The sequence below is a fragment of the Perca fluviatilis genome, chromosome 15 (genome assembly GCF_010015445.1).
Source record: "Perca fluviatilis chromosome 15, GENO_Pfluv_1.0, whole genome shotgun sequence".
Taxonomy (NCBI): Eukaryota; Metazoa; Chordata; class Actinopteri; order Perciformes; family Percidae; genus Perca; species Perca fluviatilis.
Window position 1 is genome coordinate 35,009,342 of NC_053126.1, and position 26,688 is coordinate 35,036,029.

Below are 26,688 nucleotides of genomic sequence, written 5' to 3' on the forward strand. Positions count from 1 at the left end.
CTGATTTCCATGAAGCAGTAAAATCCTCCAAACAGCTCCATGAGGCCATCTAGTGGACTGATAGAAGTAGAGCAGCTGATGGCAGCATTCTCTGCTCTGATTTGTCCTCACCACTGACCAATGAGAACCAGCAGCCAGTGTTGTTGTACTCGAGATCGGTCTTGATCTCGATGTAACTTGAAGGTCTCATCTAGTCCTGTCTCGGTCAAGGCCATTGGATCAATTAAATGATTTTATCAAAGCATTTCTGATGATATACTTATGGCAATGAAAGATGTGATTGAAGAAGAAATCTTAATTTTTTTTTCTGTGGGTGTTTTTTTGTGGGAATGTGAATCTTTCAGATAATTTTCCACATTTTATTTTCCTGCAGTTGTGGACTTGCGCTGGTCTGGTCTTGACTTGTTCTCAACCCCTCAAAGTCTCGGTCTTGTGTCGATGTTAAATCCTTAAAAGTCTCAATACACTCTGGTCTTGGTGATGATTTGGTCTCGGTTTAGGTGGTCTTGACTACAAAACTGCCAGCAGCATCTTCTCTGTCCAATAACAAACCACTATTGATCCATGTGTTGATCAGTTCTCTGTGTTGAGTGAATTAAATGTGATGAAGTGATGAGAAAAGGCCCTCTTTAGTTCCCAGAGTTCAGTCATGTTTTCTAACTGCTTCTTTAGTCTGAGCAACAGTCCAACAAGTCAAAAGGATTCAACTGACACTGATATGTAACAGAGATAATGCAGCCAATCAGAGGACCAGCTGCTGATATTTGGCTTTTTTACCAAGATAAATGATTTGACAGATGAGGTGATGAATGATTGGACTGCTGCTCTGTGTTTCCTCTCCAGATGAAGGTGTGGACTTTGCTATGAGTCAGTGTGAGGACAGAGAAGAGGAAGCCCCTTCCTCTAAAACCACTCTGTGTGGGGAACATGACAGCCAGACCAAAGCTCAGAGGTGAGAGGACCATCTCTAACTGTCCACCACTCAGATCACTCCACCATCATTATTCACACTCAAAGCTCTGTGTGTGTTATGTTTCAGCTCAGAGCAGCAACGCAGGGCTGAACCGGACCCTGGACCCAGCTTTGTGTCCTTTTAAGAGTGACCAGTCAAAGGATTTTCATATTAATTTCAAGCACAGACATGACAAAAAGTATGTAGTGAAATGTGTTTAATTACATATTCAGCATGTAATTGCTGACAATTCATGTCAGCAATTAGAATACATTTCTTCATACAAACATTTCAAATTAGACAATATTTAACAAATTATTTTTTCCAGAGAAAAGGTTTCTAAATATTTGAGCTTTTATAAATCAGGATCCATCAGAGATCAGACTGTCCCGAAGCTGAACCCAGCTGTGTGTCCATGAAGAGTGACCAGTCTATGCCTCATCCTTATAACTTCAAAGATGGACTCCACTCAGTTGATCAAAGGTGAGGATTTAAAACTCATAACGAAAACAGAGTGATGTGTTTTTATCAGATTCTCAGTTGATGGAGATCGCCAACTTTTAAAACAAAGTAGAAAGTACGACAATGAAATTTGAGGTGTAAAATCTATTGAGTTGGAGTGGCTGAAGTCACTTGCAACATATCTTTTCCTAATTGGATGGCACAACTATTCTATTATGATCACTCTGCATCCCCCCCCCCCTCGTAAAGCTTTCAAATATTATAAAAATATTGATCATTTATCATACAAAATGTCACCAAAAACTACCTTGATACAAATATACTGTACATTTATTAATCCACTGACAGGTTTTGTCTCAGTGCATTGTGGGTGAAGTGCAGAACAGTTTTTAAACCTTTACCGACTCAAATTAAGTTCTCAGCAGCTCCACTGGAGCAGCTGAAAGTTCTGGGTGCCTTGCTCCAGAGCACTTCTACAGTGTACAGTGAGGGAAAGAGAGCTATATGGACTAAACCAAACAAGCTTGGTAAAGAAACAGGGAGCTGAAAGTAAAAAAAAAAATGCTTCATACTAAAGTGTTTATTCTCAGTGGGATCAGCACATTGTTCAGGCGCAGACCATTCGCCTCTTCATCAACTCTGCAAAATGTAAGCAGAATTGTCTAAAATAATCCTTTTATCAAGATCAGGAAATCAACTTTCCAGTCAGCTGCCCACTGTGCTAACCTCCTGCCTGTTATGGGTCAGTGTCTGTCTCCCTGTCCCAGCCTGTTTTCCTGTTCCCCTTTCCCTTGTGTGTGTGTGTTGTCTGTGTCTGTCTACATGTCACTCAAGAGGATCTAGGTCAAGGGGCGTGGCCACTCTCACCTGCTCTGCTCCAGCCAGCTGCAGATCATTCCAGTAATCAACCAACACCCAGCTGCAGCTCATTCCAGTACTCAACCAACAGTTATCTACCCGGGCTGTTCACCTCTTCAGCGCCAGTTCGTTGCAACCATTCCTGTGGTAACGTGGCTCCACTCTGTGCTCGAGAGAATTCAGTCCTGTTACTAGCATACCTGTTGCCTCCTTTTTGCTTGTCTCACGCTTCCCATCTCTGTTCAGATCCCGCCTCTGGACCTGCTGCTTTTCGGTTCTCATCTGCCTCCTCGCTGCCTGCTCACCTCGCAACTCCGTTCTCAACCAGCCTTTCCACCAGCTCTCGTCTTCGCTGCCTGGCCACACACCCGCCGTCTGATCTCCAGCTTCGACTCCACCTGGAGCTGCTCTCCTGGCCATTCCCTCCTGCACTATCCACATTGTGTCCAATAAAACACTGCTAACTGCTCATCTGTGTTTGTGTGCCTGTTCTCAGTCCTGGGTCCGACTAGAGCCTAACACTGCCGACGCTGCTAGCTTGGTCTAGCTAGCCATCTGGCTTGGTCTAGCTAGCCAGCTGGCTTGAGTTTTTAAATGTATACATCAAAGTAAATGGGATGAGAAGGTGGAAAAGATTAGCAAAATATATTTGAAAAATAACTCAATGGTTCAAAAACCAAAGAAAAATCACAATGGAAATAATTTGTTTGAATTGAAACTGAGCTATATACTTTTATTTTATTTTCAGGAAAAAGGTGCGAGTTCAGAGCTCGTTGTCTTGTGTGGTCATTGAATAGTGCATTATTTTCTTCCTCCTGTTCTAGTCTGGTGTCTTCTGATTCTGGTCCTATAAAATGATATGTATTGATTAACTGCATTACCTCCACTACCAGTTGTTTGAGGAGCCGTGTGATACAATATAATTTGGCGAGCCAGAGCTGAGAACTGCTGACCTTGTCTCTTTTCTGCCTTGGCGGTAGGCTAACGATCATAAACTTTAAAGGCCATCACTACCAGTAGTTTTAGGAGCCGTTTGAAACATAAACCTCAGAGTAAACACCAAGGAAGAGGTAAAGATGGCTATCAGCTACGACCTAAGGCTAAGCTCTAGACTACAAGGACAACTAAGACCATCCTTGTGTCCTCCATTTCTACATCAGAACGGGCACCGAGGTTAGACTGGCAGAATTGGATACTGACTGACTTTTAGCGATCGCTGCTTTTTGGTCCTACATAGACGCACCCCCAGTCCACCTTGATAATTACACTGGCAATGGCAAACTAATGCTGCGTTCATAGACATCGGAAAAACATTTTTCCGATTGAAAACGTCATCATTCACGTCACTTCCTGTGGGAATCCGAGGTGGGAAATTCTGGCTAGATTTTGCTAACAGTTTCCCAGTTGGTGACGCATTGTTGACAACTAACATTTGATGTCGGCGACTTTGGTTCACTGAAAATATTTCAATGACAAACTGTTTATTGTGGACAAACGCCTCTGCCAAGAAACATACACAGACATAACATGTTTCAAATTATTCATAAATGGGCCCATGTACAAAATTTCAGCCCCGGCACTGTAGCCACACCAGCCCACATTACCAAGCCCATACAGCCCCACCCATTGACACGTGCATTCACTAATTACATTTGTGTACAGGTAGTGAAATACAGTCTTTTTACAATCACTTTGCTACTATTTTCAGAACCTTGATGTCTTTTTTTTCCAAAATCTTGACAAAACTCAAAATGGTCATCACTTGTAACACTGTAATCACTGACTGTCCAATGTTCAAAAGATTGCATTGTGCATTCATATCTTTAAATAAATCTTGCACTTGCACAATCATTGGTTCAAAAAACTAATTGATTGTGAAATACCATTGAAACATTACTTTAGATCACCCACAAACAAGCTACCCATAGTTTCACTGGGTCATTGTTCGTACAATCATTAATAAATTGTCTTTACAGGCCGACAGCTCATAGGACGGATTTTTAATCGCTTGCACAATTTCACTATGGTTAATAAATATTAAGCATTCCAGCCATCCAGAGGTTACTTAAATTGGGACGTTCAGTCAAAATCCAGCACATCGCCTTCAAACGGGATCTCCGTCGCTTTGCTCCGTCTTTCTGCTGTGCTCCATTCACGTGTTTAATTTTACACTATGTAGGTTTAACTCTGCAATTAATCCGCGGTTCACATGTATGCATAAACTGTGGTGGTCCTTTACACTGTAGGCTATATTCAACATCACTGATAGTTTTTGATCAATAGAATGTAGAAAACATTACACTTCACAACGTTTTATATCCATAAGATTTTTTTTTTTTTTTTTTTAAATTGTACAAGCAGTACAAGCAGTAGCCTAAGTCAATCCTTGGGAGCAAAACGGGCTCATTGGGGAAAAAAAATAAAAAATAAATAAAAAAAGTTACCATAAAGACCTGTACAAGCTATTTTAAACAACTGGGGTCTAATTTATAAAACTGTTCGTAGGATCTTTACTATATGTGTACGTGCGCCCAAAAGCCCGGAGCCAGGCCCAGACGGCGGGCTCGTCGGCGAGCGCCTGGTGGCCGGGTTTGCCACGGAGCCCGGCCGGGCACAGCCCGAACAAGCTACGTGGCTCCCATCTCTCCAGCCCATGGGCCCACCACCTGTGGGAGGAACCGCTGGGGTCGGGTGCGCTGCCACATGGGTGGCAGTGAAGGTCAGGGGCCTCGACGGACCAGACCCGGGCAGCAGACGCTGGCTCTGGGGACGTGGAACGTCACCTCTCTGTGGGGGAAGGAGCCGGAACTGGTGCGGGAGGTGGAGCGCTACCGGTTAGATCTGGTGGGGCTTACCTCTACTCGGTTCTGGAACCGTACTCCTGGATAGGGGTTGGACTCTTTTCTTCTCCGGAGTTGCTCAGGGTGTGCGGCGCCGGGCGGGTGTGGGGATACTAACAAGCCCCCGGCTGAGCGCCGCTGCGTTGGAGTTTACCCCGGTCGACGAGAGGGTCGCCTCCCTACGCCTGCGGGTTGTGGGGGAAAACTCTGACTGTTGTTTGTGCATATGCACCAAACAGGAGTTCGGAGTATTCGCCTTCTTAGAGACCTTGAGTGGAGTCCTGCATGGGGCGCCAGTGGGGACTCCATTGTTCTGCTGGGGGACTTCAACGCACACGCGGGCAATGATGGAGACACCTGAGAGGCGTGATTGGGAGGAACGGCCTCCCTGATCTAAACCAGAGTGGTTGTTTGTTGTTGGACTTCTGTGCTAGTCATGGATTGTCTATAACGAACACCATGTTCGAACATAGGGATGCTCATAAGTGTACCTGGTACCAGAGCACCCTAGGCCGAAGGTCAATGATCGATTGTATAATCGTTTCATCTGATCTGAGGCCGTATGTTTTGGACACTCGGGTGAAGAGAGGGGCAGAGCTGTCAACCGATCACCATCTGGTGGTGAGTTGGGGCCGGGGTGGGGGAAGACTCTGGACAGACCTGGTAAGCCCAAACGTGTAGTGCGGGTAAATTGGGAACGTCTTGAGGAGGCCCCTGTCCAACGGACTTTCAACTCGCACCTCCTTCGGCGGAGCTTTTCGCATCACTGTGGAGGCTGGGGGCATTGAACCCGAGTGGACAATGTTCAAAGTTTCCATTGCTGAAGCTGCGCGGCGAGGAGCTGTGGTCTTAGGTGCCTCAAGGGGCGGTAACCCACGAACACCGTGGTGGACACCGGTGGTCAGGGAAGCCGTCCAACTGAAGAAGGAGTCCTTCCGGAATATGTTATCCCAGAGGACTCCGGAGGCAGTTGCGGGATACCGGAGCGGGCCGGGGCTGCAGCCTCTGCCGTGAAAGAGGCAAAGCAGCCGGGGTGTGGGAGAAGTTTGGAGAAGACATGGAGAAGGACTTTCGGTCGGCACCAAAGTGCTTCTGGAAAACTGTTCGCCACCTCAGGAGGGGAAGGGGAACCATCCAAGCTGTGTACAGTAAGGATGGGACACTGTTGACCTCAACTGAGGAGGTAATAGGGCGGTGGAAGGAGCATTTTGAGGAACTCCTGAATCCGACTAATACGCCCTCTATGTTAGAGGCAGAGCTGGAGGATGATGGAGGATTGTCGTCGATTTCCGGGCGGAAGTCACTGATGTAGTCAAACAACTCCACAGTGGCAAAGCCCCGGGGATTGATGAGATCCGTCCAGAAATGCTCAAGGCTCTGGGTGTGGAGGGGCTGTCCTGGTTGACACGTCTCTTCAACATTGCGTGGAAGTTTGGAACAGTGCCAAAGGAGTGGCAGACTGGGGTGGTGGTTCCCCCCTTTTTTAAAAAGGGGGACCAGAGGGTGTGTGCCAATTACAGGGGTATCACACTTCTCAGCCTCCCTGGTAAAGTCTACTCCAAGGTGCTTGGAAAGGAGGGTTCGGCCGATAGTCGAACCTCAGGTTGAGGAGGAACAATGCGGATTCCGTCCTGGTCGTGGAACAACGGCCCAGCTCTTCCACTTTCGCAAGGATCCTGGAGGGGGCCTGGGAGTATGCCCAACCGGTCTACATGTGTTTTGTGGATTTGGAGAAGCGTATGACCGGGTCCCCGGAGATACTGTGGGAGGTGCTGCGGGAGTATGGGGTGAGGGGTCTCTACTCAGAGCCATCCAATCTCCGTACGACCAAAGTGAGAGCGTGTGTCCGGGTTCTCGGGAGTAAGTCGGACTCGTTTCAGGTGAGGGTTGGCCTCTGCCAGGGCTGCGCTTTGTCACCAATCCTGTTTGTAATACTTATGGACAGGATATCCGGCGTGGTCGGGTGGGGAGGGGTTGCAGTTGGTTGGGCTGGGGATCTCATCGCTGCTTTTGCAGATGATGTGGTCCTGATGGCATCATCGGCCTGCGACCTTCAGCACTCACTGGATCGGTTCGCAGCCGAGTGTGAAGCGGTTGGGATGAGGATCAGCACCTCTAAATCGGAGGCCATGGTTCTCAGCAGGAAACCGATGGAATGCCTTCTCCAGGTAGGGAATGAGTCCTTACCCCAAGTGAAGGAGTTCAAGTACCTTGGGGTTTTGTTCAAGCGTGAGGGGACAATGGAGCGGAGATTGGTCGGAGAATCGGCGGGGTGCGGTATTACATTCCATCTATCGCACCGTTGTGACGAAAAGAGAGCTGAGCCAGAAGGCAAAGCTCTCGATCTACCGGTCAGTTTTCGTTCCTACCCTCACCTATGGTCACGAAGGCTGGGTCACGACCGAAAGCGCGAATCCAGGGTACAAGCGGCCGAAATGGGTTTCCTCAGGAGGGTGGCTGGCGTCTCCCTTAGAGATAGGGTGAAGCTCAGTCATCCGTGAGGAGCTCGGTGAGAGCCGCTGCTCCTTGCGTCGAAAGGAGCCAGTTGAGGTGGTTCGGGCATCTGGTAAGGATGCCCCTGGGGCGCCTCCCCTAGGGAGGTGTTCCAGGCACGTCCAGCTGGGAGGAGGCCTCGGGGAAGACCCAGGACTAGGTGGAGGGATTATATCTCCAACCTGGCCTGGGAACGCCTCGGGATCCCCCAGTCGGAGCTGGTTAATGTTGCTCGGGAAAGGGAAGTTTGGGGTCCCCTGCTGGAGCTGCTCCCCCCGCGACCCGACACCGGATAAGCGGACGAAGATGGATGGAAGATGGATGGATGAATTATAATTTCGGCCTGTTGTCGCACAGCGTATGGAAACCGGATCTATAGACTACCTTTATTCATAAAATCTTCCAAATCAGCAGGCATTACGGTACTCTGGGACAGCTTCGATATACCAGACGTATATAATAAGATTTAACAGAACTATATATTATATCCAAACAAGCCTTAGTGATGAAGTTGAAGATTATATATAATATTTATTTTAAAAAACACACTTAGCTGTCAGCCATTTCCCTCTGGAAACAGCCGGTTTCACCCAGAATGGCAAGGACCAGTATTTGGACCGGGATGGCACGGTTCCGGCGCGTTGCCCTCTCTACTGGACCCAATTCAGTACATAGATCCAAGAGCGCAGCTATATTACTATTACAGCTACATTAGGGAATTTAAATCGGCATATGAGCCAGTCATCGTCATGGTCCCTGAAGTCTCTTTTTCTCCCGATTCTTCCATTGCTGTCCTCCTGCAGGGCCAGCAGTGCCATCATGCAGCATTACGCACGGGTTCACCGCGATAATTATATGTTTAGCCTACAACAATTTGTGATTGTTAACACCTTTCTAAAATCACAGCAACAACTGGTATCCCCATGCCGAGATACAATTTAAAATCGAAATGTAATAGGCAAACACACTTTTCTTCATGCAGGTTTGTTATAAACAGTATTAAATTTTAGACTGATAACAAGGACATAGAGCACGATTGCGCGAGAGCTTAACGGCTGTATTTCCAGACTTTGACATTTGATGATATATGCACAGTTTTAAAGACAGATATTTAGTTATTTACACTGTGTTGTGCAGTTATCTAATGGTAGGGTATTTGATGCTATCCTGTATTCCATGCAGTCAGGCCATCTCCCACTCCTGCGCTCCGTAGCGGACAATGTGACGGCGAGACAGCGCTGATTAAATATTAAGAATGAGTTTTTATTTAAGATTTGAGTTTGAGTTGTTTATGGAACAATTATCACTCAGTACAAGCGCAAATAACACTGCTGGATTTAATCTTCATATGGTGTGAAGAAATGTGCGTGAGGCATTATTTTTTAATACTTAAACATATTAAGAGTAGCCTAACCCTTATTCCCACATGTACTTTCTGCAGTCTGACTTCAGTTCACCACCTCACCATCTGCGTCACCAATTCCTATTTTGTCTCCAAAATGTGCGTATGCATGGGTCAGAGTTTGCGTGGAGGACCGCACAGTCTCCCGTCAAGTTTGTTTTTCATAAATCACAACCTTTGTGTAGGAAGTGGCGTACGCACGTTTTCAGCCCCGTTTTGTGCGTATGCCACGTTTATAAATGAGACCCCTGGACTTTGGGGTCAAGTGTTGTCGTATCCGGCCCATGTCCCAGATGTGAACGCCCCCTTACTGGACTAATAAATATAATATTCCATTATATTTTGTATTTTGAATTGTTACCTGCCACCAGAATTTTAGTGATTTCGTTGCCATAAATATAGACATTTTTACCATAAATTGGATTACCTAAAATTTTTCAGAATGCAGGAATTGATGTCTTTTACCCTCAAAACTTTGTGTTCCCCCAAAGGCCAATTCTGAGCAAGGAAAAATCCTGAAGTATCATAGCCATAAAAACATATTTAAATTGCTGAAATAGAGAGTTAAAACAGACGAAAAGATGGAGAACCAGACAGACAATATGTACAGTGTCAACAGAGAGAAACACGGACAATCGAACAGACAGTGACAACAAAGAACAACATACTGTAGAGAATGACAAACGGCATAAACAGGCAGTATGTGTAAATTTGTTATAAACGTATGCTCTTTAAAAAGTAGTAAGCATTGTTTGCCAGTTACTTACATTAAATGTTTAAAAATCTGTTACATAAGGTACTGCTTATATTACATTTTTTTAACAATCACTTTGGCACTAATATCAGAACGTTGACGTAATTTTTCAAAACTCTAGGCACAAAACTCAATCAATTATCCAAATACACATTTTTTCAAAACTAACACTTTTTTCAATTGCTTGGATACAATACACATAAACCTAAGATCATTTGTTCATTTAACAAAGATCACCTGTTCAATATGACACGACTTATCAAAGTACTACTATTTCAAAAAGCAATTCACACATTACAGTTCAGATGATTGTCTATTCATTTCATTACAGTCATCTAACTATCAATTGATACAACTGCTCAAAATGATAAGTAACTGTTGCATTACTCTTAATGCATAGTTGTTTGGAAACAGACAAACAATATTCCATGTTTAGATCATGAAAGTTTCAAGATAACGAGATTCATTGTCACCAATTAGCATGGAGCATGAACCAATTACACTACATTATCTATGGATGTAATATTTCATCATCCTTCTTTACTGTAATGTACTACCGTTTATCAGACACTGTTTCTATGGTCCCATGTACCACTTTTGAGACTATTTACAGTATTGACAGGACTGCACTGTATGGATGCATGCCCTTGGAATTGCTTGTCCAATTCGATAGATAGATAGATAGATAGATAGATAGATAGATAGATAGATAGATAGATAGATAGATAGATAGATAGATAGATAGATAGATACTCTTTTGTAGCCATTTATTTTGCTTTGATTCAAATAAACCTATGTTGTGATCGTACTGTATTGTGTTCAATGATTAGTATTCTCTCTACTACTGCAGTACTTTACATGGATGTATTTACATCTAGTACCATAATGAAACATGTATCACCTATTTTGTACTACAATATTTAATGATTGTACGAACAAGTGAAACTATGGGTAGCTTGTTTGTGGGTGATCTAAAGTAATGTTTCAATGGTATTTCACAATCAATTAGTTTTTTGAACCAATGATTGTGCAAGTGCAATTTATTTAAAGATATGAATGCACAATGCAATCTTTTGAACATTGGACAGTCAGTGATTACAGTGTTACAAGTGATGACCATTTTGAGTTTTGTGTCAAGATTTTGGAAAAAAAAGACATCAAGGTTCTGAAAATAGTAGCAAAGTGATTGTAAAAAGACTGTATTTCACTACCTGTACACAAATGTAATTAGTGAATGCACGTGTCAATGGGTGGGGCTGTATGGGCTTGGTAATGTGGGCTGGTGTGGCTACAGTGCCGGGGCTGAAATTTTGTACATGGGCCCATTTATGAATAATTTGAAACATGTTATGTCTGTGTATGTTTCTTGGCAGAGGCGTTTGTCCACAATAAACAGTTTGTCATTGAAATATTTTCAGTGAACCAAAGTCGCCGACATCAAATGTTAGTTGTCAACAACGCGTCACCAACTGGGAAACTGTTAGCAAAATCTAGCCAGAATTTCCCACCTCTGATTCCCACAGGAAGTGACGTGAATGATGACGTTTTCAATCGGAAAAATGTTTTTCCGATGTCTATGAACGCAGCATTAGTTTGCCATTGCCAGTGTAATTATCAAGGTGGACTGGGGGTGCGTCTATGTAGGACCAAAAAGCAGCGATCGCTAAAAGTCAGTCAGTATCCAATTCTGCCAGTCTAACCTCGGTGCCCCTTCTGATGTAGAAATGGAGGACACAAGGATGGTCTTGGTTGTCCATGTAGTCTAGAGCTTAGCCTTAGGTCGTAGCTGATAGCCATCTTTACCTCTTCCTTGGTGTTTACTCTGAGGTTTAGGTTTCAAACGGCTCCTAAAACTACTGGTAGTGATGGCCTTTAAAGTTTATGATCGTTAGCCTACCGCCAAGGCAGAAAAGAGACAAGGTCAGCAGTTCTCAGCTCTGGCTCGCCAAATTATATTGTATCACACGGCTCCTCAAACAACTGGTAGTGGAGGTAATGCAGTTAATCAATACATATCATTTTATAGGACCAGAATCAGAAGACACCAGACTAGAACAGGAGGAAGAAAATAATGCACTATTCAATGACCACACAAGACAACGAGCTCTGAACTCGCACCTTTTTCCTGAAAATAAAATAAAAGAGTACCCAGCGGTTCAGTATATAGCTCAGTTTCAATTCACAAACAAATTATTTCCATTGTGATTTTTCTTTGGTTTTTGAACCATTGAGTTATTTTTCAAATATATTTTGCTAATTTTTTCCACCTTTTCATCCCATTTACTTTGATGTATACATTTAAAAACTCAAGCCAGCTGGCTAGCTAGACCAAGCCAGCTGGCTAGCTAGACCAAGCTAGCAGCGTCGGCAGGAGGTTAGCACAGTGGGCAGCTGACTGGAAAGTTGATTTCCTGATCTTGATAAAAGGATTATTTTAGACAATTCTGCATACATTTTGCAGAGTTGATGAAGAGGCGAATGGTCTGCGCCTGAACAATGTGCTGATCCCACTGAGAATAAACACTTTAGTATGAAGCATTTTTTTTTTTTTACTTTCAGCTCCCTATTTCTTTACCAAGCTTGTTTGGTTTAGTCCATATAGCTCTCTTTCCCTCACTATACACTGTAGAAGTGCTCTGGAGCAAGGCACCCAGAACTTTCAGCTGCTCCAGTGGAGCTGCTGAGAACTTAATTTGAGTCGGTAAAGGTTTAAAAACTGTTCTGCACTTCACCCACAACGCAGACAAAACCTGTCAGTGGATTAATAAATGTACAGTATATTTGTATCAAGGTAGTTTTTGGTGACATTTTGTATGATAAATGATCAATATTTTTATAATATTTGAAAGCTTTACGAGGGGGGGGGGGGATGCAGAGTGATCATAATAGAATAGTTGTGCCATCCAATTAGGAAAAGATATGTTGCAAGTGACTTCAGCCACTCCAACTCAATAGATTTTACACCTCAAATTTCATTGTCGTACTTTCTACTTTGTTTTAAAAGTTGGCGATCTCCATCAACTGAGAATCTGATAAAAACACATCACTCTGTTTTCGTTATAAGTTTTAAATCCTCACCTTTGATCAACTGAGTGGAGTCCATCTTTGAAGTTATAAGGATGAGGCATAGACTGGTCACTCTTCATGGACACACAGCTGGGTTCAGCTTCGGGACAGTCTGATCTCTGATGGATCCTGATTTATAAAAGCTCAAATATTTAGAAACATTTTCTCTGGAAAAAATAATTTGTTAAATATTGTCTAATTTGAAATGTTTGTATGAAGAAATGTATTCTAATTGCTGACATGAATTGTCAGCAATTACATGCTGAATATGTAATTAAACACATTTCACTACATACTTTTTGTCATGTCTGTGCTTGAAATTAATATGAAAATCCTTTGACTGGTCACTCTTAAAAGGACACACAGCTGGGTCCAGGTCCGGGTCCAGGTTGCTGCTCTGAGCTGAAACATAACACACACAGAGCTTTGAGTGTGAATAATGATGGTGGAGTGATCTGAGTGGTGGACAGTTAGAGATGGTCCTCTCACCTCTGAGCTTTGGTCTGGCTGTCATGTTCCCCACACAGAGTGGTTTTAGAGGAAGGGACTTCCTCCTCTCTGTCCTCACACTGACTCATAGCAGAGTCCACACCTTCATCTGGAGAGGAAACACAGAGCAGCAGTCCAATCATTCATCACCTCATCTGTCAAATCATTTATCTTGGTAAAAAAGCCAAATATCAGCAGCTGGTCCTCTGATTGGCTGCATTATCTCTGTTACATATCAGTGTCAGTTGAATCCTTTTGACTTGTTGGACTGTTGCTCAGACTAAAGAAGCAGTTAGAAAACATGACTGAACTCTGGGAACTAAAGAGGGCCTTTTCTCATCACTTCATCACATTTAATTCACTCAACACAGAGAACTGATCAACACATGGATCAATAGTGGTTTGTTATTGGACAGAGAAGATGCTGCTGGCAGTTTTGTAGTCAAGACCACCTAAACCGAGACCAAATCATCACCAAGACCAGAGTGTATTGAGACTTTTAAGGATTTAACATCGACACAAGACCGAGACTTTGAGGGGTTGAGAACAAGTCAAGACCAGACCAGCGCAAGTCCACAACTGCAGGAAAATAAAATGTGGAAAATTATCTGAAAGATTCACATTCCCACAAAAAAACATCCACAGAAAAAAAAATTAAGATTTCTTCTTCAATCACAACTTTCATTGCCATAAGTATATCATATGAAATGCTTTGATAAAATCATTTAATTGATCAAATGGCCTTGACCGAGACAGGACTAGATGAGACCTTCAAGTTACATCGAGATCAAGACCGATCTCGAGTACAACAACACTGGCTGCTGGTTCTCATTGGTCAGTGGTGAGGACAAATCAGAGCAGAGAAAGCTGCCATCAGCTGCTCTACTTCTATCAGTCCACTAGATGGCCTCATGGAGCTGTTTGGAGGATTTTACTGCTTCATGGAAATCAGAGCTGAATGTCACTTTGTGTGGCGGCCATCTTTGATCCTGATGTTTGGATGATTCAAAAGAAGAAACCAGAGAAGCTGCAGAAATCAGCTGGAGGAGGTGAAGTTACTCACTGTGACCACTGGAGGCCCTCACTCAAACTATTCTACTTTTCCTGTCTGATCCTCTTTTCCTCCCCTCTTTTCAGTGGTGTAGTCTACGTGATACGCAGGTATACGCAGTATACCCACCAAGAAAGCTTTAGGATTTCCATATACCCACTTAAAAATGCCCAACAACATACTTTCCATTATATTTTTGATATATTTAGAATTGTCATCTGTTATTTCTTCTTCACATAGGCTAAATAAAAAGGTATTTCCACCGTAAATTGGTGCATAACAGTATATTTGAATACAGGAAATGAAGTCGTTGATGCTCAAAACTTCCCTGGGGGAGGACACCCAGACTCCCTACTACGATATGCCCCCCCTCCGCACTGCCTCTTTTACTGTCCTCTGTTCTTTCTCATCAAACATCAAATATAGAAACTGGCTGTGGAGAAATCTACAGACAGACAAAGTATTTCCACTAGTCTGAAAGAAGACATGGCATGGAAGATAAAATGCCCAAAACCTTTACATGAAGTTTCTCACCTTAAATTACAGTCGACTTTTGTTGATAACTGAACTATTGAATTTATTTCCAACAAAATAAACTTCCCTTTAACAATGTGTAAAAAGAGAAGATTTGACATGCTTATTCTAGACATTTACAGTGTTTTCATCAATGTGCTGGTTCTCCACATGATCTCTCCGTCAGAGTCCAAAAGTCAGTAAAATGACGTGAATGTCCGCATAGAAAACACTGGGCAGCCCTGTGCCTCTGACTGAGAGGCTAAAGAAGACTTTTTGCGTCAGTAACTAACACCCAAGGTACCTCACCACCTAACCATTTTTTTTCTGTGTTGGGAGTGAGACAGGGTTGAAAAGGAAGTAACTCTGTGAAATCAGAAGCAGAAATTAAGAGTTAAAGGGTTTAAAGCAGCAGGTTATAGCTGACAGAGAGCATCCTCAGCTGTTGTCTCTCAGGTGGGTTTACTGCTGAACAAAGTGATCCCTGCTGAGTCCTAGTGCTAGTCCTAATAAAGAGGATTGAGGATTAAAAATAGCAGGTGAGAGTGCATTCTTTTCTGTGTCCTAGTGTTCGCCCCCCTTCTACCGTCCCCTCCACATCAATAAGAGTCCTGACAGACCCCAGATCAGACTCAACTCTTCTCCTTCATTCAAAGCAACACTTCATCTGGACTTCTCTCTGCCTGCTCACACAGGCGGCCATCTTGTTTCCCAGCTTTAAACAACCACACTTTCACCATCAATTCAACCGTTTCTCCAACCACAACAACCAAAGATGTCATCTCAACCAATCACAGCTCCACTTACTGAACTTTCAGCCATAAACTTCATCAGTGTGCAGCTCTCTTCTGTCCTCAGCAGGTCTGTGTAGAAAAGCAGCTTAGGATCTGGGAGCTGTGATGCAGCTCCACTGACGATCAGATGAAGTTCAGGTGTGGCTGATCCAGGCAATGAAAGGAGCATAGCCAAGGTGGCAGTCATACATATGTCATCCTTCTTACAGCTATCAAACTGTTTAATAGTAGGAGTATTAACAAAACTATCCAAACTAAACAGAGCCATATCCCAGACGAGCCCCCTCTTATGTTACAACCTTTATGTCTAAGGAACTGAGAGAGTAACATAAAGTACTTAACCACACCTTCTGAGAAAAAAAGACCACAAAATCAATAAGCAAAGAAGTGCTGAAACACTTCAAAGGGTAAGTGTAACAATGAATGATTTATTTACAGCCAAACAAATAAAAAACAGTGGTAAACCAAGTACACGTGTGAGCTGAATAAGACGTCAGGGTTTCCAAGGCCAAAACATCAATGATGAAATATTTTAAAAGAGGAAGTTATTGTCTTTCAAAGTCTTTCTGATTTCCCCGAAGAGGGTTTCCACCAACCGCCAACAAGTGTTTAGTTCCTTAAATGCAGCAACAGTACTAATACACTGTAAAAAATACTCCACAAATAAAAGTCCTGCATTTAAAACATTACTAAAGTTAAAGTATTATCATCCACTGTGCAGTAAAATGTTCCCTGTCAGCATTTTTCTAATACATCTGATGTTTTTGGATTAATATTACTGCTGCATTAATGTGTATGTTTCATTTTACTGTTTACTGTTTTAATGTTTTTTCAATATTTCTTTTGTCAATGTTTGTTTGGTAGAAAGGACTTGACATTTTGTGTTTGCATTCATTTATTTGTTTGATGAATGAATAAAACATATATAAAAATAATTAAATATAAAAATCTGTGTATAACTAGTATCAACCCCTCATACACTTTTAACCATGTATATAAATTAATCAATAATTTCTTATTTGGATTTATGACTAGATAAACTTACCTGAGGATTCATTTGAAATGCAGCTCAGCACTGAGCTGCATTTCAAATGAATCCTCAGTTACCAGATTTCAGATGATGTTTATAATATATTATATAATATTTAGTCAGTCTCCGAGCCTCAGTTGTTCTTACTTGCATATAAAAGTTTATTAAAAAACAAAACAGCTGGAGCTGCTTCCGCCCCACCCCCACCCCTCACCCCCTCAACCCGACCCTGGATATGCCGATGGCGATGGATGTATTACAAAAGAAATTATTTTCAAAGAAGCTTTTGTTACAGCTCATATATATGGCCACAAATATACCAAAAACTTAAAGTACATCACATTCACTCAGCTTTATCCATCGGCTATCATTCCTGCAGAGGACACAGAGACACTGAGGAACCAGGGCAGACCATAAACCCAGGATAAAGAGGTTGAGTGAATGTGGTGTTGAAGGTGTGGAGGTGGATCAGTGAGTCAGGGGAGACTCTGTAGAAGGACAGAGTGCCAGCAGGACAGTCCACATACACTGCTACTCTGTTAGAGACAGAGGAGGGAGTGAGGGCTGTTTCTCTGTTATTGTGCCAGACAGAGTAACCATCATCCGAGCAGAACAGACTCCAGGACTGATCATTACATCCAAACCTACAGTCTTCACTGGCTCCTCTTCTCCTGATTCCTCTGTAACTCACTGATATTTCAACCCTTCTTCTCATCTCGACCTCCCAGTAACAGCGACCAGTCAGACCATTTCTACACAGCAGCTGAGGCCAGGAGTCAAATCTGTCTGGATGACCAGGATATGACTGATCCTTTCTCACATGTGTCACCGTCCTGTTGTTGTCAGACAGTTTTAGTTTTCTGTTTACTGTGTTTGTGTCCAGTTCCAGTTTACAGACATCTGATGGAGAGTACAGGACACAATTCGGCTGCAGGTTATCATCTGATGATATATTAACAACTAGGGATGCACCAAAACCCATTGGGCTTTTTGATGGGGTTCGGTTTCTGCCGAACCTTAGAATTTTTTCCCACTGAACCCTACTCGGCTGCTGCTGGTTAGCGAACGTCAGCTTTCTAATTTCACCCACCCAACATGCCTTCTGTAGTGGAATGGCTTTGAATGATGACCAAAAACGCTTGTCTTTTACTGTGAACATTTACTGTGCAATATGTTGCAGTTTTACACACAAGAAAGTGAACAACTCTGAAGCGTGACGGACATGTGTTGCCTGTAGTGTCTCACATTCATCTCAGTAAGCTTGCAAGACTACACAACAGACTACTTCCATGTAGGCTACTTCAAAATAAAAGCACTTCCTGTGACGGTTTGCCGAAACATATCTGTCAAGCTTAAGTTGTTTATTTTCTTTTGTCCCAGCAACATATTGAACAGTAAATGTTCACAGTAACTCCGTATTTCCACCAGATGCGTAACGGCTGCGGACCGGCTCCGCTGCGTGTCTGCTGCGTGCTCCGCTGTCCGTCAATACCCACCAGGTCCGGATTTGTTGCAGCACGGCTGCGGCCATGACTGACAGCTGCAGTCATGAGGACCCACAAGTTCTCGCGAATTCAGGTAGAATAGAACCACAAAACCAACAACAGTTAGTTTCCATCCAGAGGAGTAGAGGAGAAGTTTTCACGGTGTAGTGCAGGGAAATATGATCCGCCGTGAGCACGGTGTATTTTATTTTGAAAATTAACCGGATATTTATTTAGTTTCTGTGCTCGACTTCCTGTCCTGCACTATCAGCCGTGTGCTGAATTGCTGCGGAGCTCTCCGGTGTCCGGCAAAAATAGAAGCTCTGCGTATCTGCTCCGGAGGGCTGCGGACCGTCGGAGCTGGACGGAGTTGGAACGCAGCCGTTATGCAGTCAGTGGAAATACACGCATTGACTTTAATGGAAACCTAATGACTCCGCCGCCGTTTCGGAGCCATTATGCAGCCGTTACGCATCTGGTGGAAATCCCCGGTAAAAGACAAGCGATTTTGTTCGTCATTCAAAGCCATTCCACTACAGAAGGCATGTTGGGTGGGTGAAATTAAAAAGCTTATTTACCGTTAAACAAATAAGGTTGTTTAAGGTCTGTTAAACAAATAAGGGTGTGTACCTTTTCACATATCCGCTGTAAATCAAGTACTGTAAATAATTTAAATAGTGAGTTTTAATTACACTAATTTACCATTTCCTTTAGACTGTTTTAAACTAAGCAACATGAATTTCTTATTTAAGTGCTTTAAACAAACATTTCACAACACCTTAATAATACACTGGTTAGCGAAAATTTGCCAAACAAAATTGTCACTCATCTGGCGATAGTGATGTGCTTTCCTATGATATGAAAAGAGCGTGTGAATTCAACATTAAGTTGTTACATTGAATTATTTTAGAGGCTGTGGATGTTGTTTACTTCATTAATGTGTTTACTGTGTTAATGGACTGATGATAGGAGTAGGATTCGGTATTCAGTTTCAGATTCGGCAGAATCTTAATATAGATTGGCCGAATACCGAATCCACTAGGATTCGGTAAGCCCCAAGCCCCAAAAATCTGGAGTCGGTGCATCCCTATTAACAACTTTACTGATAACTACTGAAAGAAAATCATTGAAACATTCATTTCATATTCAGCTGTGAATGATGTTTAACAAACTTTAACATCAACAATCCAGTTATAACAATTCATTCACAACAAAAAATGTTTTATTATTAAGATTCTGTCTCCCAGCCTGTTTTCCATTTCCACCTGATCACCTGCAGCTGTCTCTTAAACCATGTGTACGCTGGTCTGAAGTCAGTGTGATGTGCACACCTTCTATTTATAGAAATACCAGTTTATGAGTGAAAGTATTTGTGCGTTTGTGTCCTAGAACTGGTCCCATGTCTCCATTCAAGGAGGAACTGGAAGGTAAATCCACCTCAACTCACTTTATTCTACTTTTCAACATCTTTGTGACATTAATTATATTGTGTAGGTTTTAAACACTAAGTTATTAAAACATCTGGAGAAGAAAACTGAAGAAACACATCAACTTATATCTGTCAAACTTACACTCTGTCAAGTCGGATTCATAGAAGGCAACAACAGTCTGGGTATCATTGGATAATCTGTAATTCATTTTTAATTAAAAAATGAAACACATTTTTTTTGTTTGTTTCAAAAGAAAAAAAGGAGAAAAAAACTGTTTCTGGTGTCAAACAAAAACGTTTTTTTCTTTCTTGGCAATTCCTTTGGATTGAAGAATGAAATAGTCTGTGTTCAATTTGTTTGATCATTTGAAACCAAAGACAGAAGTCACATGAGTTTTATATTTTTGAGTTAGTATAAAATCAAATGGTTCTGCGGTTTGTTTTTGTTTCCAAGCGAAAACGAAAACCAAATTCAAAACACATTTTGTTATGTGCAAGTTCATATTTTTGTTGTTTCTTTTGAAGAAAGAAATCAAGTAAGATGACATGAAGTAAAAATAAATAAAAGCATCGGGGAGTTGAATTCTAACGTCTTTCCAGCCACACTGAAAGAAACTCTCTGGAGAAATGAATCATCGTACTTCAGTTAAGAAAATGTACAAATCTAGTGCAACATGCAGCTGAGTTCTCATGAATCAAACTTTAAACACACTCACACTTCCTCACACCAGGTCTCATTCTCTGTTGTCCACCATGGTCCATCCTGCAGGAAGAAACAAAGTCAGAATAAACTTCATACACCTTCACTCAGATCCTCCATTAATCATGAACCAGAGTTCATCAGTTAGTGACAGAGAAACAGTGGGAGAGCGGCTGTTGTCTGTCCATATGTCCATACCTGAGAGTGTCCAGTCTCCAGTTTGGATCCTTAAGTCCAGCTGACAGCAGCTTCACTCCTGAGTCTCCTGGATGATTGTAGCTCAGATCCAGCACTCTCAGATGGGAGGGGTTTGAGCTCAGAGCTGAGGCCAGAGAAGTACAGCCTTCCACTGAGACCAGACAGAATGACAGACTACACACACACACACACACACACACACACACACACACACACACACACACACACACACACACACACACACACACACATACACACACACCAGCCAGATGAGGTTCACTCTGACATACCGGAGGTTCTTAAGATGGGGTGGTGGGAAGTGTGCTCCAACTATTGCTTATCACAAAGCTTATGCTAACTCCTTCAGTACAATATGGCTGCCACATTTAACCCTGTGAAAACCAAGCCATTTGTTAACGTTTTTGCTCTTGTCACATTATTACTCACTGTCGGCTCTATGCAAGTCTTGCATCTCAAATTAACAAGCACAACCATGGCCAGAAGCAGGAATAGCTCCTAAATATCTTTTAAGCAGTATCAGGCATAATTTACGGGGGGATAGTAATTAAAACTGGCCAGTTCAAACCCCTGAGTATCTTATCATAATGTGAAAGAAAGATATTAACTGTTATAAAACATGATAAGTGGTTGACTTTCTAAATACAATGTAATTGGCAAGCAAAGTAAAAACAAATTTCACACAGTATACTCAATATTTTATTATTTTTCTGTCCTTCTATTGTCGTTAGCTGTGATGACCCACGCTACCGCCCGCTCCTCCTTTTGCACATGGACTATGGACTGTCTGACTACCTCTGAGCAGTTTATTAATGCACCTCAACAATGCACTATAGATCATACTGCATTCTGTTATTATAATATACTATTATATGGACTATAGACTGTCTGATTTCTCCGAACTCTTTGTACGTTATTTTCTAATGCACTTTAATAATGGACTTAACATGATTATACTGCATTCTGTGTTTTTTGTCTTTTTTATGCACTGCTATAAAGGAAAGCCACTTTTAATGATTGCACTACTGGTTAGATGTTAAAGTTCATGTGTTCTCCCATACTGTACTTTTCATATGATATTTTTTATATATATATATATATATATATATATATATATATATATATATATATATAATTAGACTACACCCCTCAGTGGAGATCTCACCCCCCCCTCCAATGTTAAACCCAGAGTTACGCCCTTGAGCAGTATAACACAGTGATTATAGCATAAAACATAAAAAAGGAAAAACAAAAGTCAAGCCTACTGTCGGCTGGTTCTAGCGAGACGCATCAAGAACGAATTTTGAGAAACCAACGACAAAAACCTTTTTTTCAGCTCCTTTCTAGGGTAAGTGGTCTTTCTTTGGCGGTGTTTTAAACAAAACATGCATTTACGGTTAGGAGGGTACAGCATCATAAGTTTGTTTAATTTCCATTGTTACACAAACACTAACCTGAGAGTTTCCAGTCTGCAGTGTGGACTCTTCAGTCCAGCTGACAGCTGCTTCACTCCTGAATCCTGCAGCTCGTTGTTACTCAGGTCCAGCTCTCTCAGACTAGAGGACTGGGAGCTGAGAACCGAGGACAGAGCTTCACAGCTTCTCTCTGACAGGTTACAGCCACTCAGCCTGAAGAGGAATCAGCAATACATGAGAAACAAAAGTTATTTATTTTCTGAATAAAGAAAAACTCCATTTAATCTGGATAGTTGTGTGTGCACGTACAGAGCTTTGTTGGAGGCTTTGACCACTGGCAGCAGCCTCAGAAGAGCCTCCTCTGAAGCAGAGTATTTCTTCAGGTCAAACACGTCCAGATCTTTTTCTGATGACAGTAAGATGAAGACCAGAGCTGACCACTGAGCAGGAGACAGTTTATCTGTGGAGAGACTTCCTGAACTCAGGGACTGTTGGATCTGCTCCACTAGAGAATGATCATTCAGTTCATTCAGACAGTGGAACAGATTGATGCTTCTCTCTGCAGACACAGATTCTTATTGATCTTCTTCTTGATGTACTCAACTGTTTTCTGATTGGTCTGTGGGACACTTCCTGTCTGTTTCAGCAGACCCTCTAGGAGAGTCTGATTGGACTGCAGTAAAAGACCCAAAAGGACGCGGAGGAACAAGTCCAGATGTCCATTTGGACTCTGTAAGGCCTTGTCCACAGCACTGCTGGTAGAAACTTGTTTTGTCTCTGAAGATAGACAGCCTGGATGTTTTTTGTTCTTCTGTAAGCAGGTTGGCTCCGGAGTTGATTAATGTCAGATGGACATGAAGAGCAGCCAGAAACTCCTGAACACTCAGATGGATCAAGAGAACACCTTGTACCCCTGGTACAGTCCCTCCCTAAAGATCCAGGTGAACATCCTGAGTACGACCTGAGGCCCTTGACATTGATCCACAACCTATCAAGTCCTGATCCATAGAATCAATACATGACATTACCACGAGACAGAGACAAAAAAAAAAAAAAAAAAACAGAGAGAGAGAGAATACAAGAGAGACAGAAAAAAACAGAGACAGGTGAGAGAAGAAACACAAGACAGACAACAACAGAAACAAACAGAGATAGAGAGAGAGACACAGAGATAGAACAGACAGAACAGAGACAGAACAACAGAACAGAGACACACACAGACACAGAAAAAAGAGAAGAGAGAGGAGAGAGAATACAGAGAGAGGAACAACACACAAGGAGCAGAGAGAGGAGAGAGAGACAGGAAAGAGAGAGGAGAGAGAGAGGAGGAGGAAAATAGTATAAATATATATATAAGGAGAGAGAGGAGAGATAGGAAGGAAGGAGGAAACAGAAGAACAAGAAGCAAGAGAAAAGCAAGGAGAAGAAGAACAAAACAAGAAAGGGAAAAGGAAAAGAGAACAAAGCAAAGAGGACAGAAAGAGAACAGAAGAAACAAGGACAAGGAAACAGCAAGAAAAAGGAAACAGAAAAGAAAGACAAAAAGCAAAAAGGAGAAAAAAGGGAAAAAAAAAAACACACACATAAAAAAGGAAAAAAAAGAAAAAAGGAAAAGGAAAGCAAGAAAAGAAGAAAAGAAAAAGGAAAAAAGGAAAACAAAAAAAAGGAAAAAGGAAAGGAAAACGAAAAAAAAAAGAAAGAGAAAAAAGAGGAGACAAAAAAGGCAGGGAAACAAACGAGAGAGAAAAGAGAGAAAAAAAAGAAAAAAGAAAAAAGAGAGAAAAGGAGAGAAAAAGAGAGAAAGAGAGGAAAAGGAGAGAAAAAAGAGTAGTATAGATAAAGAGAGAGAGAAGGAGAGAGAGAAAGAGAGAGTAGTAGAGAATGAGAGGGAATATAGAGATGAGAATGGAATAGAATGAATAATTAAGAGTGGAGAAGGATAGAAAAAGAAAAAGGAACAAAAAAGAAAAAAAAAAAAAAAGAAGAAAAAAAAAAAAAGAGGGGGGGTGGATGAAAGGGATGGAAGGAGGAATGGAATGGTGGAGGAGTGGACATAGGAAGTGGAAAAGAATGAAATGAAGTCACGGACTCAGGAAAAAAAAACAACCCCCCGAACGCCCCCAGGAGTGGCAGGAGACGCGCCAACCGGCGCCAACCCAAAACCAAAAAAACCCAAACCCAAAGCAAAACAAGCCCAGAATAGTGATGGTAACAGTAAAGGAAAAGGAGAAGAAGGAAGGAAAGGAAGGAGAGATGAGAGTACAAACAGCAAGCAAACAGAACAAAAGAGAGAACAGAGAGAAATAAAAAGGGAAAGAGAGACAGGTATAAGGGGAGGGGGGGTGGGGCTTCGAACCCTCGCCCGGCACCGCCGCCTAAATTATTAATCTAACACTTATGAAGAGAAGCAGTTGAGCCAGTTAGGTGAACACTCCAACTCCCTCACTCCCTAACTAGGAGAGTTTTAAGTTCATTCTTGAATGAGGTGACAGTTTCTGCCCCCGAACCCAGATCGAGCTGGTTCCATAGGAGAGGAGCCTGATAACTGAAGGCTCTAGCCCCATTCTACTTTTAGAGACTCTAGGTACCACCAGTAACTCTGCATTCTGGGAGCGCAGTGCTCTAGTAGGACAATAGAGTATTAGGAGCTCTTCTAGATATGATGGTGCTAGACCATTTAGAGCTTTGTAGGTCAAGAGAAGGACTTTAAACTCAATCCTGATTCAACAGGAAGCCAATGCAGAGAAGCTAATACAGGAGAAATATGATCTCTTTTCTTAGTTCTTGTGAGAACACGCTGCAGTATTCTTGATCAGCTGGAGAGTCTTAAGAGACTTATTTGAGCAACCTGACAGTAGGGAATTACAATAGTCCAGCCTGGAAGTAACAAATGCATGGACTAGTTTTTCAGCGTGTTTTGAGACAGGATATTCCTAATTTTGGCAATGTTACGAAGATGAAAAAAGGCTGTTCTTGGAGGTTTGTTTTAGATTGGCATTAAAGGATATATCCGATCAAAGATAACTCCTAAATTTCTAACAGTGGTGCTGGAGGCCAGGGCAACACCATCCAGAGTAGCTATATCTCTAGATAATGAAGTTCGGAGGTGTTTAGGCCTAGCACAATAACTTCAGTTTTGTTAGGGTTTAACATCGAGAAAAATTATAGGTCATCCAGGATTTTATATCCTTAATGCACTCTGAAATTTTGCTAGCTGACTGGTTTCGTCTGGTTTGATTTGACAAGTATAATTGGGTGTCATCCGCATAACAGTGAAAGTTAATTGAGTGTTTTCTAATAATATTGCCTAGAGTAAGTATATATAAGGAGAATAGAATTGGTCCAAGCACTGAGCCTTGAGGAACCCCATGGCTAACTTTTAGCGGCATTCTGAGGATTTATCATTAACATTCACAAATTGAGATCGATCAGAGAAATAGGACCTAAACCAACTCAGAGCAATTCCTTTAATGCCAACGCAAGTGTTCCAATCTCTGTAACAGGATTGAATGGTCAATTGTGTCAAATGCAGCACTAAGATCTAGTAAAACAAGAATGGAGACAAGACCTTTGTCTCGCAGTTAAAAGGTCGTTAGTAATTTTCACCAGTGCCGCTCTGTGCTATGATTCTTCTAAATCCTGATTGAAAGTCATCAAATAAACTATTTCTATGTAGAAAATCACATAACTGATTAGCAACCACCTTCTCAAGGATCTTGATAGAAAAGGAAGTTGTTGATATAGGTCTATAGTTTGCTAAGACCTCAGGATCCAGGGTGGGTTTTTTCAGAAGAGGTTCTTTATCACAGCATACTTTAAATGACTGTGGTACATAACCTGTTAATAGAGACATATTGATCATATCTAGTAATGAGGTGTTAACCACAGGTAATGCTTTTTGAGTAGTCTCGATGGGATGGGGTCCAAGAGACAGGTAGATGACTTAGCTGAGGATATCTTTAACATTAATTGTTGAAGATCTATAGGATAAAAGCAGTCTAAGTATATGTCGAGACTAGTCTTTATTTCTAACGACTCTGCGGTTGAAGGTGAACCGCTAGAAGTTGAGTGTAAAAGGTGATGAATTTTATCTCTAATTGTTGTAATTTTATCATTGAAGAAGCTCATGAAGTCATCACTACTCAGAGCTAGAGGAATAGATGGCCCAGTAGAGCTGTGGCTATCTGTCAGCCTGGCTGACAGTGCTGAAAAGAAACCTTGGTTGTTCTTGTTTTCTCTATTAGTGATGAGTAATAGTCTGATCTGGCCTTTCTTAGGGCCTTCCTATAGGTTTTGAGACCTTCTTGCCAATCCAAATGAGATTCTTCCACCTTGGTGGAACGCCACTCTTACATCTCGAGGTTTCTCGGAGATTTGTTTTAATTTGCGAGTTTGGGAGTTATACCAAGGTGCTAGTTTCCTTTGCTTCATCATCTTCTTTTTCAGGGGAGCCGCACGGAGTCTAAGGTACGTCCGTAGGGCATGTCGTAACACCGCCTACAAATGCATCAATTTGAGAGGGACTGAGGTTAACATACAGGTCCTCTGTTATGTTAAGGCATGACATAGAGTCGAATGCTGTTGGAATATCTTCTTTAAATTTAGCTATAGCACTGTCAGATAAGCATCTGGTGTAGGAGCTTTTATCTAATTTAATATAAACAGGTAGTAAGAATTCGAAAGTGATTAAAGAATGATCTGATAATACCAATTCTGCGAAAATATTATTAAATCCTCAAT

The 26,688-nt window shown here is 42.0% G+C and overlaps 1 protein-coding gene and 1 long non-coding RNA gene across 2 annotated transcripts in view; both read right to left on the bottom strand.

Annotated features, from left to right (window-relative positions):
- Positions 1–12,849: 12,849 nt before the first annotated feature.
- Positions 12,850–15,779, bottom strand: LOC120574934. Its single transcript, XR_005641930.1, has 4 exons — positions 15,688–15,779; positions 13,317–13,425; positions 13,124–13,229; positions 12,850–12,956 (listed from the first exon to the last, which is right to left on the bottom strand). It is a non-coding gene; the product is annotated as an uncharacterized LOC120574934 (long non-coding RNA).
- A 1,153-nt stretch (positions 15,780–16,932) lies between these two features.
- Positions 16,933–26,688, bottom strand: part of LOC120575315 (stonustoxin subunit alpha-like) — a 15,913-nt gene continuing 6,157 nt past the window's right edge. Inside the window, exons 2-5 of the mRNA XM_039826033.1 lie at positions 21,988–22,161; positions 20,516–20,689; positions 20,334–20,380; positions 16,933–17,604 (exon numbers count right to left, since the gene is read on the bottom strand). Of these exons, the coding sequence (XP_039681967.1) occupies positions 17,072–17,604; positions 20,334–20,380; positions 20,516–20,689; positions 21,988–22,161 (928 nt within the window). The 3' untranslated portion in view covers positions 16,933–17,071. The remainder of the gene's footprint in view (positions 17,605–20,333; positions 20,381–20,515; positions 20,690–21,987; positions 22,162–26,688) is intronic.